Source organism: Eleginops maclovinus, chromosome 2 (assembly GCF_036324505.1).
Source record: "Eleginops maclovinus isolate JMC-PN-2008 ecotype Puerto Natales chromosome 2, JC_Emac_rtc_rv5, whole genome shotgun sequence".
NCBI lineage: Eukaryota > Metazoa > Chordata > Actinopteri > Perciformes > Eleginopidae > Eleginops > Eleginops maclovinus.
Genome location: NC_086350.1, coordinates 4,049,046 through 4,067,799, shown reverse-complemented (window position 1 = coordinate 4,067,799; position 18,754 = coordinate 4,049,046). Strand labels below are relative to the sequence as shown.

General features: G+C 38.5%; 2 protein-coding genes across 2 annotated transcripts in view; both read right to left on the bottom strand.

The window, feature by feature from the left end:
- The window catches only part of LOC134880713 (copine-8-like), a 62,514-nt gene extending 61,377 nt beyond the window's left edge, over nt 1–1,137 (bottom strand). The window contains exon 1 of the mRNA XM_063907748.1: nt 944–1,137. Within this exon, the coding sequence (XP_063763818.1) occupies nt 944–1,026 (83 nt within the window). The 5' untranslated portion in view covers nt 1,027–1,137. The remainder of the gene's footprint in view (nt 1–943) is intronic.
- Nucleotides 1,138–7,775: 6,638 nt separating this feature from the next.
- The window catches only part of kif21a (kinesin family member 21A), a 57,139-nt gene continuing 46,160 nt past the window's right edge, over nt 7,776–18,754 (bottom strand). The window contains 9 exon segments of the mRNA XM_063909988.1: nt 7,776–11,079; nt 12,168–12,319; nt 12,321–12,368; nt 12,770–12,940; nt 13,606–13,723; nt 14,298–14,462; nt 15,347–15,521; nt 16,366–16,502; nt 18,031–18,105. Of these exon segments, the coding sequence (XP_063766058.1) occupies nt 10,989–11,079; nt 12,168–12,319; nt 12,321–12,368; nt 12,770–12,940; nt 13,606–13,723; nt 14,298–14,462; nt 15,347–15,521; nt 16,366–16,502; nt 18,031–18,105 (1,132 nt within the window). The 3' untranslated portion in view covers nt 7,776–10,988.

The window sequence follows — 18,754 nt, the reverse complement described above, 5'->3', positions numbered from 1 at the left end:
GAAGTAACAAATAATGCAGAAGCTTTCACGCTGGGCAGAATAGGTCACTGAACGCTTTGAGGTCTAATAGAAAAACCAACAAATAGTTTTCTTATCCATTATTCTACTATTTTTCTGTTGGTTTGGTTGACAAAATAGCAATAAAACGTTAAAAATCGGCTTTAGCAATATCAAAAAGTGCAAGTTGAGGTATTCAAGTTGATGACTTTGTCCAGCCAATCGTCAAAACGCCACGAGAAAATTCATTTTGTATTTGCAAGGAATTCAGTCTCAGTTTTTAATCCAACTTTCAAAATAAGACCATGAAGTATAGATAGATAGATACAAAATATTCAATAAAATGGGATTATATGACAACAACAGATGAGGATCATTGGCCAGTTGCAGCTTCCAGAGATTAATCCTTTCCTCCCAGCTCCATCTATAGTACACCCCCCTTACTATTGCTGCTATAGCAAGAAGTAAAGGGTGGTGCTTCAGTAGTAAAACTGCCACAAACAGAGCCAAACACCTGCTTTATCCAGAGCACAAATCATTTTTTGGGTGGCATGAAAAAGTGGCTATTTGTGGTAGAAACATCAATTCTCACAGATGTGCATGTGCCATCTGGATCAGTACAGTACAGACAACTCAGACTTCCATCTGGCGATCGTAAAGGCAACCCACTTCCAGCAGACGCACACAATTCAGCTGTATTCACCTTCAAACTCTACAATTAACTCCCTAAACCATCATTGAACTTCCAGTGGTGTTACGAAGATAAAGCTGACACTCAAAGGCTCCATTTCAGGCTAAAATGGAAAACGCAAACGGCGTGGTGCGTTCACTCTCCACTACATCCATCGTGGTGACCCTCCAGTTCCCTCCATGTCAAGTGTCAAACATCCAAACTGTTTAAGAACATGTGTACATGCTTGGGAAATAGGCAGCAGTTTGTACTCACCGACAAGACACCGTGAGTTCAACTTTGGTGGCAGGTATCGCAGCGGTGAAAGGGTCTGCGTCTCCAATACACGCCATATTCATCGCGGCTTGGTCGATCACAATTGGTCCCGTATCCAGCGCCTTAGCGGCGGCATGAGAGGAAGCGAAGAAAAGAGTGATGGAAAGGAAGCCTTGGAATGAGTAAACACGATAAAAGACGTTTGTTTCTGGAGGCGAAAAGCACCGGAGATAGAGGGGGAGAGAACCGCGGACGCAGAGCTGCAGCGCGTCGGAATCGCGTCTCTGTGCGCCTCGGTGCTCCTTAGGAGAGGGGACTGTGTGAAGGGGAGGGAGAAACACACACACACAGGCTACACACGATGTGGGAGTGTACAGTATTCATCCAGTAGTAACTACCAAACAGCATGACGAAGATAAATGGGAATTCCACCTTTCTCTTAAAAAATTCAGATTAAAACCGTTGGGGACAGGTTTAGTTCAGATTCAGGATTTTAATATTAAAATGACATTAATGTGGGTGGGCTAACGGTTGAAAAGAAAACATGTAGTTGTTTTTTTAAAGTCGGGTTGAGGCATTACTAGTTTAAATCCACTTAAGAAAGCATAAAAAAATCAGCTTAATACAAGAAAGACATGCTAACGGCTCTTTGCGGTGGTAACGTTATTAGCATAATAAACGGTCGCTAGCTAACTTCAACCTAAGAAAATATATCGGACATGTTTGGAAAACCCTTAAAAACCTACCATTGCTAAGACGATATTTTAAGTATTTTAATCATCCTCTAGTATTATTTCGTCATCTACACGATAAAAAGAATACGTTGTGAAGTATTTTCCTAAAGTTCAGAGTCGTCTTCCTCCGATAGGTGACAGCCATTTTGTTTGGATTCTGAAACGGGAAACAGGAATCAACGGGTTAAACATACAACTGTTTCATGATTTAATCCGTATATCTACGGACCATTTGTTTTGTCTTTCTTCAACTAGTAAACTGAAGAGGGTCTGAGAGGCTGTTCATTTAAGCGTTTTACCTTTCTAAATGGTCCAATGGTCAATGGAGCGAGGGGCGTGGCGAAACTGTCGGAAGTCATTGCAAAACGAAAGCACTCGCATGCTGAAATACGCGAACGATCTATTATAAACAAGGGGAAACGAGGTGAATGTAGGCTGGGTCAGAGCTTTGTCTATATAGCTCTGGGCTGGATCATTGCGAAAACAGCTAAGACGAGATGTTATTGAGGGCTGTACATCTAATAAACTTCAACGTTTAATAGTGTCCCACTCTTTTCTCATTATTCTAACCCCTTCTTCATGTGGCCCTAATCATTTTCTTTTAAAAATTCACACTTTTTGTCTCAGTTTTCCTTTAATTTTCAATCAAATTTATGTTTTTTTTGTTCCAAATTTCGACTTTTTGGAATTTCCAACGATTGCTTCAAAATGATCACTTTTTTCCTAAAAGATCTGACTTTTTTTCAAATGTAAGATTTTTTTTTTTTTAAATGTCGACTTTAAAAAAGGTCTGATTATTTTTTCAAAATTAGATTTTTTTCCTAAAAATCTGCTTTTTCCAAATTTCAACTTCTAAATATGTCCCACTCTTTTCTCATTATTCTAACTCCTCCTCCATGTGGCCCTAATCATCTTCTTTCTAAAATCACAGTTTTTGTCTCCCAATTTTTATTTTGAAGCCCGTACATCAGAATGTGCTGATATCTGAGTGGCTAGTTGGGATGGCCTGCTAACACCATGGAGAAAAGGTATTGAAAGTTCAATATAGACTAACAAAACACAATAGAACTCTGAGTGGTTGGTAAGGTTTTTGATCAATATCCTCATTGATTATTTCACAGGGAGCTTAGTTTCATGCGTTTTAAACCTCACACTTAAGACAACTTCCTTATTCACTGCTTCCTTTTAATGTAATTCAGACTTCATTATTGTTGTCTGTTAATTCAGCGGGATATGAGGGGTGCAGTGGCCTTGTGTTGTTGCAATTCAATTATCTCTTTTCGCAGCAGTAGGTTGACAATTACTGCAAGAAAAAGAGCTATTTTGTTATTTAATTACTTGTTTTCACTTCTCATGTGGATGAGGTTAAATTATCCCAAAGCTTATTGTTGCTACAACTATCCTTCAAATATTAACGGAATTGGGATAAAAAAGAGCAAAGAAAAACGGTTAATTGGCTTTCCCTTCATCTTAATTATGAATATCATTCACAGGAATGCCAACTGGGTTATCCTTGTGGGTGAGAGAAAATGTAATTATCTGTGTATGAATGAAATGTAATGAAACACAAGCTATTATTTTAGGGTCAGGGTTATTCAATATACAGTAAATGATTGTCGGTGAGGTGTTTCAGAATGAATCTGTCTATAGCTGACAGGTAGCTAACAGAAACCTAGAAAAAATCAAATATAGAATAATTAGGCATCACATGGATAATAACCCTTCTGTTGACCTGCAACTTTTAACACTCTTCCTTGGTAAAAAGGTGTGTCACAGAGGCCAGAGCCAGATGACAAAGAGCACCTGAGGAGCAAAACAAACTCAATTCACCAGCCCAGAATGAAACTGTGGGCTAAAAATGGGACCTTATGTGTCAGCTTCAATTAGTCGGCACAAAAATACAGATAGGTCATCCTGCAGGTCAAGCACCTGGGAGATTTGCCAAATAATGAGCCATGTGTCTTCTGTGCGGTGATTTTGTCATCACTGACTCGCATGTGTTAGCCCTTTCATTGATTAAAAATATAGCTTCTCAGCATTCTGTTATTGTCTAATAGAGCAGTGGTTTCTAGAGCCTTTCTGCCTCAAGACCCCTTAAACCAAAATATAGTAAAAGCCAAACAAGTAAAAGCATCCCGGGGCCCTATTGTGGACTTCAGAAGGCGTCATTAACCAACAAAAACTAGGATATGAGATTTTAAACATTACGATATGAGATTGTATGGTGTTTTAGAAATTGCCTTATCATTATTCTCTTACCACCCATTGGGATTTATCTCGAGCACTCCGTTAAAAGTATAGATATTTATCATTTTATTTGAGTCTTTACATTTTTGGTTTACGATGCTATGTCTTTTAATCTTTAAATGTCTGTTAAGATTAAATAGTCTACCATTACATTTCTATACCAAAAAAATGTAGACATAGTATGACATATTACATGTGCACCTAAAGTGGTGACATACTTACAAAGCATCCTAAAAACCTAATAATCCCAAAACATACACATTTATCTGCCATAGCTTTATAGAAGCTATAACTCTCCATCTGTTTGTATCACAGAGCTAAAGCCGCACTCTTCCTCCATATTAGTAGCTAATCCATTTCTCCAAGTCACGTTTTAGATGAAGTATAACTGACAATATTTCATTTCACTATACTGAAATCAGTGCCTGCCAATTTGTTCGAAAATAAAAACGTCCAAAAGATGATCTAATTCCCTTTTTCCCAAAGACATCAGAAACAAATGAACAGGAGATTGGGTGACCTCTACGAAATCATTCAATTTTGTCTTCTAATGGAGTCTCAGTCCTGAAGACTGCTGAGTCGTGGCTACATCTTTTACATCTTAAACACATCAACTCTTCTGTGGGAAGCACCTTGCTGGAAAGAATGTTAATTCTGCTTCACGCCAGGATTACAGATACAGAAATTCTAATTAAGTGCGAAAACTCGCAGCTTCACACATTTAATGGCGGTTCCTGCATTCGTTGACAGGTACACAGTGATCAATTCAAGTTAGGAATTACCAGCATTGAAAGACTTTTGTATTTGGTATTCTGAAAAACACACAGCTGTATTGGCTCTTTAAACACACTGCAAACAGAAAGGAAAGGTTCTCTGTTTTGAAACAATGTCAATAAAGAAAATATCCATGCACCAACATTTATGGTGTTTTGACACAAACTTATATATTTTTATAAATGGTAAAATATATATTTTCTGCAAATTATGATTAATCTTTAATGTTTCAACAGCATACCTATGGTGACAACAAATTAAATGCATGTGCTGAACGTTTTTGAAGCTTAATAGCAAATGTCAGCATGCTAACAACGCTAAGCTAAGACGTCAAACATAATAAACAGCATAACTGCTAAATATCAAAATGGTAGCATGCTAACATCGCTAAGCTAAGACGTTAAACATAGTAAACAGCATATGCTACCTAATAAATATTAGATGTTAGCATGCTAACAATGCTAAGCTAAGACGTTAAACATAGTAAACAGCATACCTGCTAAATATCAAAATGTAAGCATGCTATCAACGCTAAGCTCAGACATTAAACATAGTAAACATCATACCTGCTAAATATCAGAATGTTAGCATGCTATCAACGCTAAGCTCAGACATTAAACATAGTAAACATCATACCTGCTAAATATAAAAATGTAAGCACGCTATCAACGCTAAGCTCAGACATTAAACATAGTAAACATCATACCTGCTAAATATCAGAATGTTAGCATGCTATCAACGCTAAGCTACGACATTAAACATATTAAACATCATACCTGCTAAATATCAGAATGTTAGCATGCTATCAACGCTAAGCTCAGACATTAAACATAGTAAACATCATACCTGCTAAATATCAGAATGTTAGCATGCTATCAACGCTAAGCTACGACATTAAACATAGTAAACATCATACCTGCTAAATATCAGAATGTTAGCATGCTATCAACGCTACGCTCAGACATTAAACACAGTAAACATCATACCTGCTAAATATAAAAATGTAAGCATGCTAACATAGCATTTAGCTTTACTGCAAACAATGCAGGTGTTTTTATAAAGCACATTTCAAACAAAGATGCAATTCAAAGTGAAATGGGGGAAAACCATTAGAATGACAAATACTCATTAAAAAACAATACAATAAATTCAATGAATAAATTAGATTTAGCCGTAGACTTTGCCTCACTGCCGACAGTTCACGGCTGTATTGTCTTAGTTTGGGGGTTATTAAAGATTGTTCCACCCTCTAAAAACATTCAAACTAAAATGATAAGAGAAGTTAAACGAACTAATTGACATGTGCAACATCTGAAAAAAGAGATCATAAGAAGCAACTGCTCACATTTTAGGGGCTAACACAATACCTTTATATAACCAGGGAAGGACCTAGATTAAAAATATTAGCAATTAGCTCAAAGCACCACTGTGCATGAGTTCTTCCTTACAAAGCTGTTAAGCGTGGACACTTAGTCTTGTTTCAATCTGTTTTGTTCGGCCGCGAGCTGAGATCATTTAGACTAAATGATCTCAGCCTTTATTCAGCACAAGTGCAATAAGAGCTCCATACAGCAGCTGAGGGGTGATCCAGTGAAGAGGTGATTATGCAGAGAGGCTTTGTCCAGCTCCGAGGTGAAGCTGCCTGCCAAATGAACTTTAATATTGTATGCTATTTTATTGGAGAACTGTGTACTACCCTCCATTTATATTCTTCCCCAGCTGTTGTAAATAACTCTTTTTGAGATCCATATTAGCCATGAAATCATTAATAGTTTGAGGATTACGCTTTGATTGAAACAGTCCTTTGAAAGTTTATTAATTTATTCCGGGTTGTCAGGAGGATTCATCCTTTAATATCTGAGTCTGGAGCCTAAGTTTGACTTTAATCAAAACGCTTGCATGACTTGAACGTGGGTTTAATCCCTGAAATTGTAAAGTACTTTTTGCGTTAAGCTGCGGGTGTATCCGGACAGACAGAACTGTATTATATCCATGCCTCAGTGCCACAAATAGATTTCAAATTATCCGAGTGTGAAGCCGCTCTAATGACTGTCTCCTCAATCTCCCCTTCTCTTAATTTGCCAGAAATGAAGCCTTGCTGTGATAGATGCATGAAGTTTTTGTCAAACGAATTAACACCTTCAACCCTGACTGGTCTTTCTGACTTTAGAAGCTCATGTTGCGCAGCTGTTAAAACCAACACGACTTTATTTAAGACTCTTGTTAGGATCCCAAACGTTCAAAAGAGATTGTAAATATAAAGCTAAATTGGTAGAAAAAAAAGGTGTATGAAATCATGATCAAATGGTATCAAAATATGGAATAGTCCAAATGAGTGCAAAACTCAAATATATTCCACCTAATGTACAGTGCAAAGTGAGATAGCATAACATTCTCACTAAGGTTAGCATTCTTACACACTACGCTGAGATGGCAAACAAGGTCAGTGTTGTATCATTGTCATTGTTAGCATGCTGACATTTGAAATCTTTCAATGTTTGGCCATTTTTCTGGAAAATGCTTTAAATAATGTTTTTTTAAAGTCCAAAATCTTAATTTTCCACTGGATTTCTTAAAAACAAATTGAGGGAAAACATTTTAAGTGGTTAAAAAATATGAAGGTTGTCATTTTACTTTTACAATTAGTCAAAGAATACACAGAGCAACAATAATTGTAAGTGGATTTTATTTTGTCCAATATAACTAGGAATCAGCAGTCATTTGACAAAGTTCTGTATGAAAGGAACACACCCACGGTAAAAACACCTGGTGCAATTTGACATTGTGCAGCGTATAAAAAAGGTCTTTCAAATCAAATTTGTGCTGAGGTAAGTAAAACTCTGTCTCTAAGGGGTGGAGATCTGCTCTCCGCGAGCAGCAGGGGCCGGTTGAAAATGTGCACATCTCTGCATCTTCAGCAGAAACAGCTGGTGGGGCTGTTTTTAAATGAGGATTAATAGACTTACATCAAAGAAAGAGCTTCTGACCAATGATCAAATGTGCTGTTTGTGAAAAAAGTCAGCAAGCGTTGCAACAATGGTGATGGCTTTGTTAAACAAGAGGCGAGTCGGTGTATATTGAGAGTGATTTCAAGACTTTATTTTTGTCTGTAGATTTTGTGGCACAAAGTGGAAAGTACTGCTGAGTAAACGGGTCAAATTGAACCCAACATAACCTCGGTGTCTTGCACAAACACTCACACTCACATCAGGTGGCCGGTGATTGGTGCTTCCTATCACACAGGTTTATGCCGGCAGACCCTGATAGCCCTCCTGAGTCGTAAATTAAGCATCCGAGCAAAGTTTCTGTATGATTGCTGTCCCTGGATTGTGGCAACATCACATCTTTCTCTTAGAGTTGTCCGATTTTTGTATCATTTGGTAGAGATCTATTATTGATTATTTTAGACTAGACTTTACTAAACTAGTCTCATCTGTGTGACTGGGGATTGTCAGTGAAGGAATCTGAGTTATCTGACTGCTTTGCTTATTAGCTAAATACCTAAAGTGTCAGTAAAATTATATTTGGACATAGACAGCTCTGAGGACAGGCCAGTCCTGGAGGTGCTGCTGCTGCCATCTTGTGGTAAACACTTCAAACATTTGAAGGAAAAACTTGTTTCTTAGTTTAAATGTTTATGTGCTTTATACTTTAAACACAACCTTCACCTTCAGGTGTGGAAGAGAAACAGCAACTCTGGGAATAACAGCTGGGGTTAAAGATAATAATAGTAATACAAATTGTGTTACATGCATCCAAATCATTGTGTTGACCTGCTCCAATTTGTGATTCCTGGGACCAATAATCTTTCCTCCAGTAGTACTCCTGATAAACCAACAGGTAAGGAAACCAAATTGAAAAAATTACCTCTTTGGTGAGGGAAGAGAAGATGGAGTTGTCCCATATTCCTTAATATGTCCTTAAAGTGTTCTCTGAACCAATAAATACATTTTAAAACACTGCTAGGTAAACCCTAGATAGAGAAAAGTGTCGCCAGAATGAGAAACTAATGAGCTGAATATCTAAAAGCAAGGAAATACAAACTGTAACTTACTTTCACAAAAGCAGAACTGTAGAAATGATTTTAAAAAATACTATAAATATTTAAGTCATCTAGCTGCAGATTTAATAATAGTACTAATAATTATTTAAATGACTGGCAGAACCAAAAGAAACCCAGAGTTGGTTGTTTTTGACAGATGGCGTTTATTCTCACCAAGGCATCTGACATTAGAATCGCTACAGAGTCCGCCATTTGAGAATGGCTGCTAAAACTCCAGAGAGGGAACGCCCAGGATATGTGGAACAGGGACAGCATAACAAATAAAACAAAGGAAAAAAAAACTAACCGTAGGCCACTAAACACAATCTGCCACCTCATCGGAGGAAACACCCCGTCCAAAGCTTTAAAGCTCTTCAGTCTTCCCGCCAATTCTGGTCCTGTCGGCTCTCTGTGGTCCCACAAAACTAACATTCAGTCAGATTTATTATTTTAAATACATTGTTTACATACATAAGATATGTACTCGAGTAATGCCTACAGCTGCTGTTTCACCGAACATTCAAAAGTGACAGCGCACAATCGCGACAGAGACATGAGGGAGACCACGAGCGTTTGCAGGAAGAAGGATCCGAACTGGGAAGGCCTCTACTTTCAAGAAAAAAGATAGCATAACATTTATATATACACAATGCTCTGTGGTGAGTGGACCTCACCCGGAGTCCATGACAGGAAGCCCTCTTATAGGGTCAGGAGAATAAAAGGTGAGCACACAACATAGCAGCATGGGGGTTAGACAGGACTCAGTAGTGTAGATTCAGTGAGAGTTAACTGCAACATGTGAAGAGTGAACACATTTTAACACACAATGAAACATGTAGTGGAGAATATCCTCAAACACTGAACCTGCTCACATCTACAAAGGATTAAGTGCATCGTAAAGACTAATCGTGTCGGATTAGTGATAGTTTGAGAATTAGTTTGACATTTTGGGAAATACGTTAAATCGCTTTCTTCCATTGAGAAGCTCAATATTAGCTACAGCTAGCATAAAGTTAGCCTACAATGAAGTGAAATGAAGGACATGGTAAGCTTGGCTATGGCTGAAAGTAACTAAGCCTGTTGAAAAGCAACTCCAGAGTTCCGTAATCAAGTATTTACTCTAAACGTTGTTTGCTTAATCCATACAAAACAAGGTAAAGTTGGGAAGAGAAGTTACTTAGTGTGGCTTCCTGTAAAACGGCACATTTCACTTATTTATGTTTTGTTCAGATTAAACAAATACAATATTTATGTGTAATTAGTGAGCTCTAAATGTGCTGGAAGTCAGATTTAGTTGATGCTTGCTAGAGCTAGGCTATACATTTCCCGCCGTTTACAGTCTTTATGCTAGGCTAAGCTAACTAGCTGCTGGCTGTAGTCTTACATTTAAAGGGCATATATGAGAGCTGTATCATCAAACTACTGGAAGGAAAACAAATGATCACATTTCCCATCATGTCAAACTCTGGCTTTGAGTAAGTGAGAGTTACTTTACAGTGAGTTCAATTCACTAGTGCGGTGCAGGACAGCAAAGACGACACGTTTGCACAATTTTGGTTGCTGATCTTGAACAGCTGCAGAAATTGAGGAACAATAGCAGGAAGGGGAAAGTTAAGGGGAGCGGTGATTTGTCTTCTTCACATACAGTAAAGCCACTTGTGTTAATTGGAGGGGAAAAGGAGCAAGGGGGGGGGGGGGGGGGGGCATTGGTTCTGCATCGAGTGCAGAAAAACAATCCATACAGTACTATCCGAGAAACTGGAGAACTAGGCTGTGAAGACCAGCTAACAACCCGATAGCTCTGCCACACTTTTCCCCTTTAATAATCTACGTCCTGGCTAATTATTGTAATCTAACACTGCTACTCTTTTCCTGGGTATTTTTGAGCCTGCAGGTGTAATTTATCCTGGAACAGCACTTATTAGACATTAGTTCAACTCTTAAATAAAAGTCTTGTTAGTACAAGCTAATCATGATCCACGGTGACGTATCGTCTACAGCGCAAAAGAGAAAAAAATATGTTTATCCTGCAGATAGTCATTAATAATATATGGATTTAAACTGATTAGAGAGTAAGAAAATCACGAGTTTCCTAGTTTCTGTTGAGACTACTTTCCTGTTGGTTCAGTCATAATGCTAACATGGCATTGAAGGATTGGTTTAGGAGTCAGCGTTGAGCTTGAGAAGTTAGGGGGTCAAAGTGCAGGGCAGCAGCTTTAAAAGATGCCTATAGTGTCCTTCCAACTCTTTAGTTACTGGCCACTTCGTCCGCATTGTCAACCGTCTCTAAAGTGCTGTCCAGTCCACCGCGGGCACGCCAGATCTTCACGGTCCGGTCACTGGAAAACAGAGCAAAGAAACAGTGAGAAAAATCTATTTGTTTTTAAAATACTGCATGAACTTGCACCAGATTATATCATCTGATCTGCTTATCACCCATTCCTTGCACACATCCAGTCAAAAATAAAAGGTGTATGAGCATTTTCCCAAGTTTGCCCCAACATGTGAAATATTGTGTCTTCTCTGAGACTTGAGATTTGCAAAGAACTGTTAAAATCGAGGAGCAACAGCTGGGAAAGCACCATGACCTTTCGATTTTAGCTTTGACCTTTAGTCAGCCAAAGTCCTCAGGCCTCCTCATTTTATGCTGATGCATGTCTATATTTTTTTAAGGATCTGATTTACTTAATCACAGATTGGCCGCTGACATTTCTCTTCTCTTGACACCTTTAAATACATTTTAAAAATAAGTATAAGTATTTATTTCCTTTCGTCAGGACATGTACAGTACAATACATTGTAATGGATTTTAAAATTCAATTTAGGTTTGAGGTACTTTACCTGAGCTAAACGCCTGCAAACATTACGCTATATAGACATAAATATTTCTTCAAATAGAAAACGTTAACTGAAAAAATGCTTACAGCCTGAACCGCCCAGCTTACAAGAAGTAACACATCTTTAAAGCTTTGTACATTATCCAAAACATGTGGATGATAATATGAAAGTTTGTTGTTGTAAAATCTATTTTCTTCATGAAAAACTCTAAGTAAAATGACTGGTAGTAAAAAAATTATATTATTTCGTTCAATGCCGTTTGATTTTATAATTACATTTTCTGCCATCATTGTTTTGGTTAATTATTTGTGTTTTTATTGATCATTCCGTGTTCATTTTCATTTTTTTAAAAGGAATTCTGTCAACATTTTTTAATTTTTGGGAATAAACCAGACTACATCTGTCGTTGAAACCTTAAAAGCTGGTTCTGCTGCCTCTGAACTTGATATAACTGCAAGACTAATGGCATATAAATCAGGACATGTATAGAAAAGTACATTGTAACCAATCCTATATCCAACCAGCTGTCATAGCAGGGATTTTGGGACGTGGAGACGGTGTTTGACTGTGTTCGCAGGGTGAGACTCACTCGGATGCGGTGAACAGATGGCTGCTGTTGGTGGAGATGCCGTTGATGGGGCTCTCGTGACCCTTCAGCTCCCCGAGGGTCCCCAGAGTGTCCGTGTGCCACAGCTTGAGCACCCCACCCCGGCAGCCGCTCAGCAGGGCCGGGGACCCAGGGGACGACTCCCAGCGCACACACCCAGTCACGGTGGGCGTTCGGGACTTGCTGTTGGAAAAAAGGATTAAAAAGGACCAAAAAATCTCATATTATTGATTAAGTGGTTAATGTGTCCCATCTTACATTAATAACATTCAATTAAATGATCTGTGTGTTCAAGTCTTTTTGTGAAATGTACTAAATAGAGTATTCTTTTATGTCGTATTAGATTTTTGAAACAGCATGTTGGCTGCTAAGTCAGATGTTATCCTTTTATCTAAAATATATCGGGAACAAATAATGTGTGGAGGCACATATGCTTTGTAATGTGATAGGTCAAAAAAAATAGAAAAAAACCCAAGGACTGAAGCACTTTGAATTACAATCCACAAATAAGCCCAATGCTGTGCTCCATTTAAAAACCAAAATCATATTTTCCGAACTTCCACCTCCGTCCACCGGTCTCGTACCTGCAGCAGGTCTTTGCGGTCCAGGTCCCACTTCTTGATGCCGTTGTCTCTGGAGCCGCTGAACAGAATGTCCCCCTGCACCACCAGAGACTCGATGCCGTCGTAATGCGGAGGTTCAAAGTTGTGTGTGGGGCCGATGCTCCCCAGAGAGCCCTCAGTCACGTCAAACAGCTGCAACACACAACAACAGCAGCTTTTTCTTTTCAAATATGGTTTGAATTATTAGTTTTATTAGGCTAAAGGAGTTATTTTTATTCCTAAATGTTTGAATTCATCCATTTAAGCTTTGTTTATTCTGCAGAGATTATTGAGATCAACTCTCATTACATGTAAATTATATTAAAGAGCTTACAAAAAACGGAGAAGAAAAAAAGTAAACGGTGTTAAAACTTCTACAAAAATACATTGAGATATTCAAGATGTAAAATAAGGTAAGAATATGGAAAAAGAAAGCCAATAATTTTGCATAAAGGATCAATCATTTGACAAAATAGTTACAAACGTAAAATAAAATACACTTGTACAGTATATATTGATTATAGAAGTAAGAAGTATATTACGTTACAAGTTAAATAATCTCTAAAAGGTACGAGAGCATTTATTCTGAGCATGTGGTTTTTTTGTGTTCCAGCAGTCACATGCGCTACAGCTAAAAGCATCAGTAGAGCGTGTCTAATTAACCATCGTCAGAATGAAGGAGCGATTTGTGGTCATAACCAGATGTCTGATCCTTGGCTTTCCTTACAGGGCTCAGTGGAAACATAACGAGCATGTGCCGGTTGTAAATCCAGGACATAAAGAGGTGAGGGGAAGAAGATGGAAACATGGAAACACACCTTGATGTAATGATCTTTGGAGCCGGTGATCACCAGGTCCTGGTTGTTTAAAGATTGATCCACAGTGAGGCACATCACCGGACCCAGATGACCAGTAAGTTTCCCCGTGGAGGCGAATCTGTCCAAAGAGAAGAACATCATGTCAACAAAACCATGTTTTGGGGAGAAGGAGAGGCAGTCCATATCAGTATAAAAATGATTTGATATATGATTTAAGAAGTGCTGGATCATTTACTGAGACATGTGTTTTCTTAACAAATTCAATGTGTTAGTATCACGGAAATTGCCAATACCTAAGAGCCCATAAATTAAACACATACATTTCTCAATCTCAAGCATATGTTGCAGACTATTCTTAACGAATAAATAGGTTTAAAAAAAAGACATGTGGGAAGCAAGGTTTGTAAATTGAGTGTGATGTTTTCATCTGAGCAAAAAGGAATTAAAACTGTCGAGTAACTTAACTGTAAAAGATGGACAACTGCTTTGGTTTTGAAGCTAATGTACCTTCATTTGTATCCTTAAGGGTGATTCTACTTATTCTAAGTCTCTTTGGATAAAATTGATTGTTAAGTCTTTAAAATAGCAGTCTAAAAACACCAAAACACACAATGAATTATCAAAACCCAGGATGGTGATTATGCAGAATCTGGAGGTTTCTTTTTCAGTCAGTATTTAATATCTCTGTTTACCTCCGCAGGTCCCACACTCTGACGGAGTTCCCGGCGGCGGCGTACAGCACCGTGCCGTTGGGGTTCAGAGCGATCTGGTTGATCTGGTTCTCTCCCGCTGGGATGGTGACGGTCCGGCTGGTGTTGGACGCAGAAACTTCGCCGACATTAACCTGACCGGAGGACCTGCAGACAGATGGAGGACACATGGAGAATTCACACACTCACCCGCACATGATGCATGTCGGGAGGAAAGGTTTCCAAGGGGTAAAACACAACATGTTAGGGTGTGAGATGGGATGTATTTTTAGGACATGTGACCTTGTTACTGATTACATGTGAAGCTTACGGTATATATAGCATATAGCTACATTTGAATTTACATGGAAAGTTTGGGGGCTCTCTGCTGGAGCTGTTACCTCCGCGACCCTGACGGTTAAGCGGGAGAAGATGGATGGATGGATTAATTTACATGTGAGAAATAAGGTTATTTTTAGATAATTCAGGTCATGGCCAAAAGGTTTCATCATAATGGTAGCTTTAAATGAGCCCACATTATCTGCAGTGTAAACGTCATCAAACCCTGATGTCTACAATAAGGTTAAAAAATATATAAAGACATATTTATTTTGCATTTTGTCTCTTTTTTGCTAAATATTACCCTTATATGTGTGTTTGGCATTGTGTGGATGGAGACAAAGCTAGAAAAACAATACATTATTTAAGAGGTGCTGGATATATATGCAGTTTTATAAGACGTGTTATATTTACACAATGTAAATATTCAATTTATTATCATTGAAGCCGTCAGTCATGCAACACAACTCATTTAGAGCACATGTTTTCAAAAGATTATTAGAAAACATAAATAATAAATGACAGAAATTTAGTTACTAACGAAACCAAAGAAACACAGCTAAGTAAAAAAGTTAAAACATATAATATCCACAAGTAAAGCTCCAACTGTCATTATATATGTGAAGTAAGTCAATAAATTGAAAGCCCAAAGGTTCTGCTGAACATAAGACGACAGACTGAAGCCTTAAATCCCTGGAGACCGTCACACTCACGTTAGAGTTCGGATGCACTTGGCCGAGTCCCGGATGTCCCACACTTTGATGTAGGAGGTGGAGACGGTGAAGACCAGACTGGAGCTGTAGCGCACCGACACCACGTTGTTCTGGTGGCCGGACAGGGACATTATCTCCTGACCCGTCACCAGATTCCACACCTTACAGGTCCGGTCTGCAAGGAGAAACCTCATCTATCATCTCCAGTTGCACGTGTTGCATATTTACCAAGCAGGGAGCACGCTGAGAGGAGGATTCAATATAATAATATCTTGAGGAGTGGAGCGTAACACAAACATCTTAATTATTGATACCAAAACTAAATCAAAGTTAAAAAGAGCAATGGAAAGAAGTATCTGAAGTATTCAGACTCTTGCTTAAATAAAAGGTCCTAATCCACAGTGTGAAAGTAATCTGTTACAACTAAATTGCTGCATTGGTTATGTAAAGTTAAGTATAATCAGCAAAATGTGGTTAAAATATTGAACAATAAAGTTCAAAATGTAGAAAAACTGAATACAAACTTACATGTTTATAGATACCAATTAATTATCTGTAAATTGGATTAACTGACCAAGCTTTTTCTTGAACAAATGTCCCCCTTTAATTGAAAGTATTAATAACTTCGAGCCTTAAATGTATATGTTTTTTGTATACGTTTTATTCCACCTCTTGTTAAAAGACATAAGAAGCTCTATGGGAATAAACCAGAACATCAATCCAGTCAAATGCTAATACATTTACCCCCATTAATCACTATGAAAAGCCCCCTTAACCATATGAGTTTTACTGTGTGTACAAGATCCTTTTTATTCCCTCACCTCATTTATCCACACGCTGAGCAGATGACAATCTTAATTAATCCCTGTCAGCTTTTATTTGCCGTCACACAAAATCACAACAGTGTGTCGAAGAGCGATAAATTAGCCGTTACAAGCTGGCATGAGAAGACTACTGATGATCGGGAGGAATTAAGAGGTGAGAGGAGGATGTGTGCAGGGAGGATTGTGGGAAATGACCTTTGGATCCGGTGAAGAGAAGGTCGTCGGTGCAGTCGACACAGAGGACGGCTTTACTGTGTCCCTCCGCCACGTGGACGCACTGCAACGTCGCAGAGCGGCTGCTTTTAGTGGCCGGAACCGGGTTAATGACACCCCTAAAAACACACACACACACACACACACACACGATAAAAAGGTGCAGCCATGTCCAATAATGTGAGTGTACCCGGGTATAAATCACACCGTGCAGCATGCAGCTCTCCTGGCTGATAAGCTGCAAATCAGAAATAGGAAAGAGATGACAGTCCGGAGAAAGATGAGGAGAGAGAGTCACCTTTACAGTGATGAGGAAAGGAAGAGCAAAGAGTCCAAGTACACCCAACAGCATCTTTCCAGACCATAATCAGTGTGGAAGAAGTGCTCAGAATGTATACTACTGAAAAGAAGAAATACCAAACGGTAAAAATACTCCTGCATGCCCTATTGTGCTTTTTGGGTTTTCCCTTTCCTGTAGTGGGTTATATTGGTTTATGAGCATGTAAATGATCTGCAAAGGCTAAAATCCCACACACTCCCCCATCCCCTGCCTGAAACCATTCACAACAGAGCCGGCCAGCTGACCAATCAGAGCAGACTGGGCTCTGGTTTCAGACAGAGGGTGAAAAGAGGGGCTGCAGCACAGGCAGTATGAGAAACATAAAGAGCTTTCTGAACATAATACATCGTAAAAGTACAAATGTATTAGCATTTTAATATAAATAAGGTACACAAAGTCCATGTTAAGCATCAAGACCCATTTCAGAATCATATATTAAACAACTGGGTTAAGATTATTGATTTATAAATGTGTGCATCACAGCCGGTAACATTGGACGTTACTGTACTTACTTTATATAATGCTTCTGGATATCTTAAACTGTAGTTATATGTTAATTGTTATTAAGTAATGAATGTACTTTTTGTATTTGGCTAATAATCTGTAACTACAGCTGTCACTAAAGTGGAGTAAAAGAACGAAGCAGCATGAGACTTACGTAAATTACCTGACAACTACATTCCACCACTAACCATTATAGAAACACTAAAGGAGACGGACTGGAAACCAGTGGTGTGGGATCAACATGGACCACGAGTTAAACACAATCACAGAAACTCAGATCGATCACTAATTGGCTGCACGTGTTGACAAATTGCCTTCTCATAGTGTAATTGAACACTCTCTACTGTCCATCAGATTTAGTGGTTGTAACTGGAGCTGCAGGACGATGAGCTGAGAGATCCACACGTCGATATTCAGGAGTTTCCAAACGAATGAGCTGAATGTGTTTTCACTGAAGGCTATTGAAAAGAGATTATCAGAGGCTCATTAGCAGGAATGCGCTTCAGAAGATGACACTGGTTGGGTTTATTGTAGTTACCTATTGATCCCAGAGACTCAGATATTCTTTGTTTTTAACCGTGCTAAATGATAATCAAGAGTTCTGTGCAAAGACACGAGGAAAAACCTGTCTGATGAAATGTCTGTTTCCCCCATCCAACAATGGTGCCAAAGGATGGAAATGTGTGGAGGTCGTGAAGAGAAAAGGAAAGAGTCCACGCCATGTGTTTGTGAAGTTCCCTGTACACCCAGTGAGATGTTTCAGTTGCATGTGTGGCAGATTAAACAAAGACAAACTGTTATACTTGGGTGGATGTGAGAGAGGCGGAGAAGCAGAACGCTGGATGTGGTTGCACGAGTGGTGGAGGCATCCATTCATCCTGCAGGGGAACAGAGTATCCGATATTCCTTAGATTGGATCAACTATTGGCTTAAACACTTCCAATTCTTATCAAGTTACTTCATTTTCATTAATCATCTTATAGGGGGTACAACTTAACTTCAAGAAGAGGTCATTTTGGATCTTTAGTGAATAGAAAGCTCTTAAAAACAAAAATAATAATGTAATTTAAGTCTGGCAAATTTCCCCTTTGTGATATAAGATGAGCATTGATGATGAAACCAGTGCTTAAGCATGACTTAGCTTTCAATATCCTCTTAGATGCGTCCATTGCTTTCAGGATGTTACTTAAAGGTGAAACTGAGGTAAAAATATGTTCCCTCAAGTTCGGACATTTTCTTCTGTCAAAACATTTCGTTTCCATCACATGAGCTGCCCAAAAGAAGTTCCTATTTGCCATCTGGGGCACTATTTTTACCCCGTGTTATTTTATTTATATACTTGTTCATCCGATTTTAGAAAGTCCAGACCTTTAAAGTGGCCTCAAAAGTCCCGACATGTGATAAAAAAGAGTCTATGGCACATAAATAAGTTTGACTAGTGTTGCATATTTTCAATTTGAAATATCAGTTAAATACAAAGAGGTTTATTTAATAATTAAAATGATAATGATTTAACAATAATAAGCT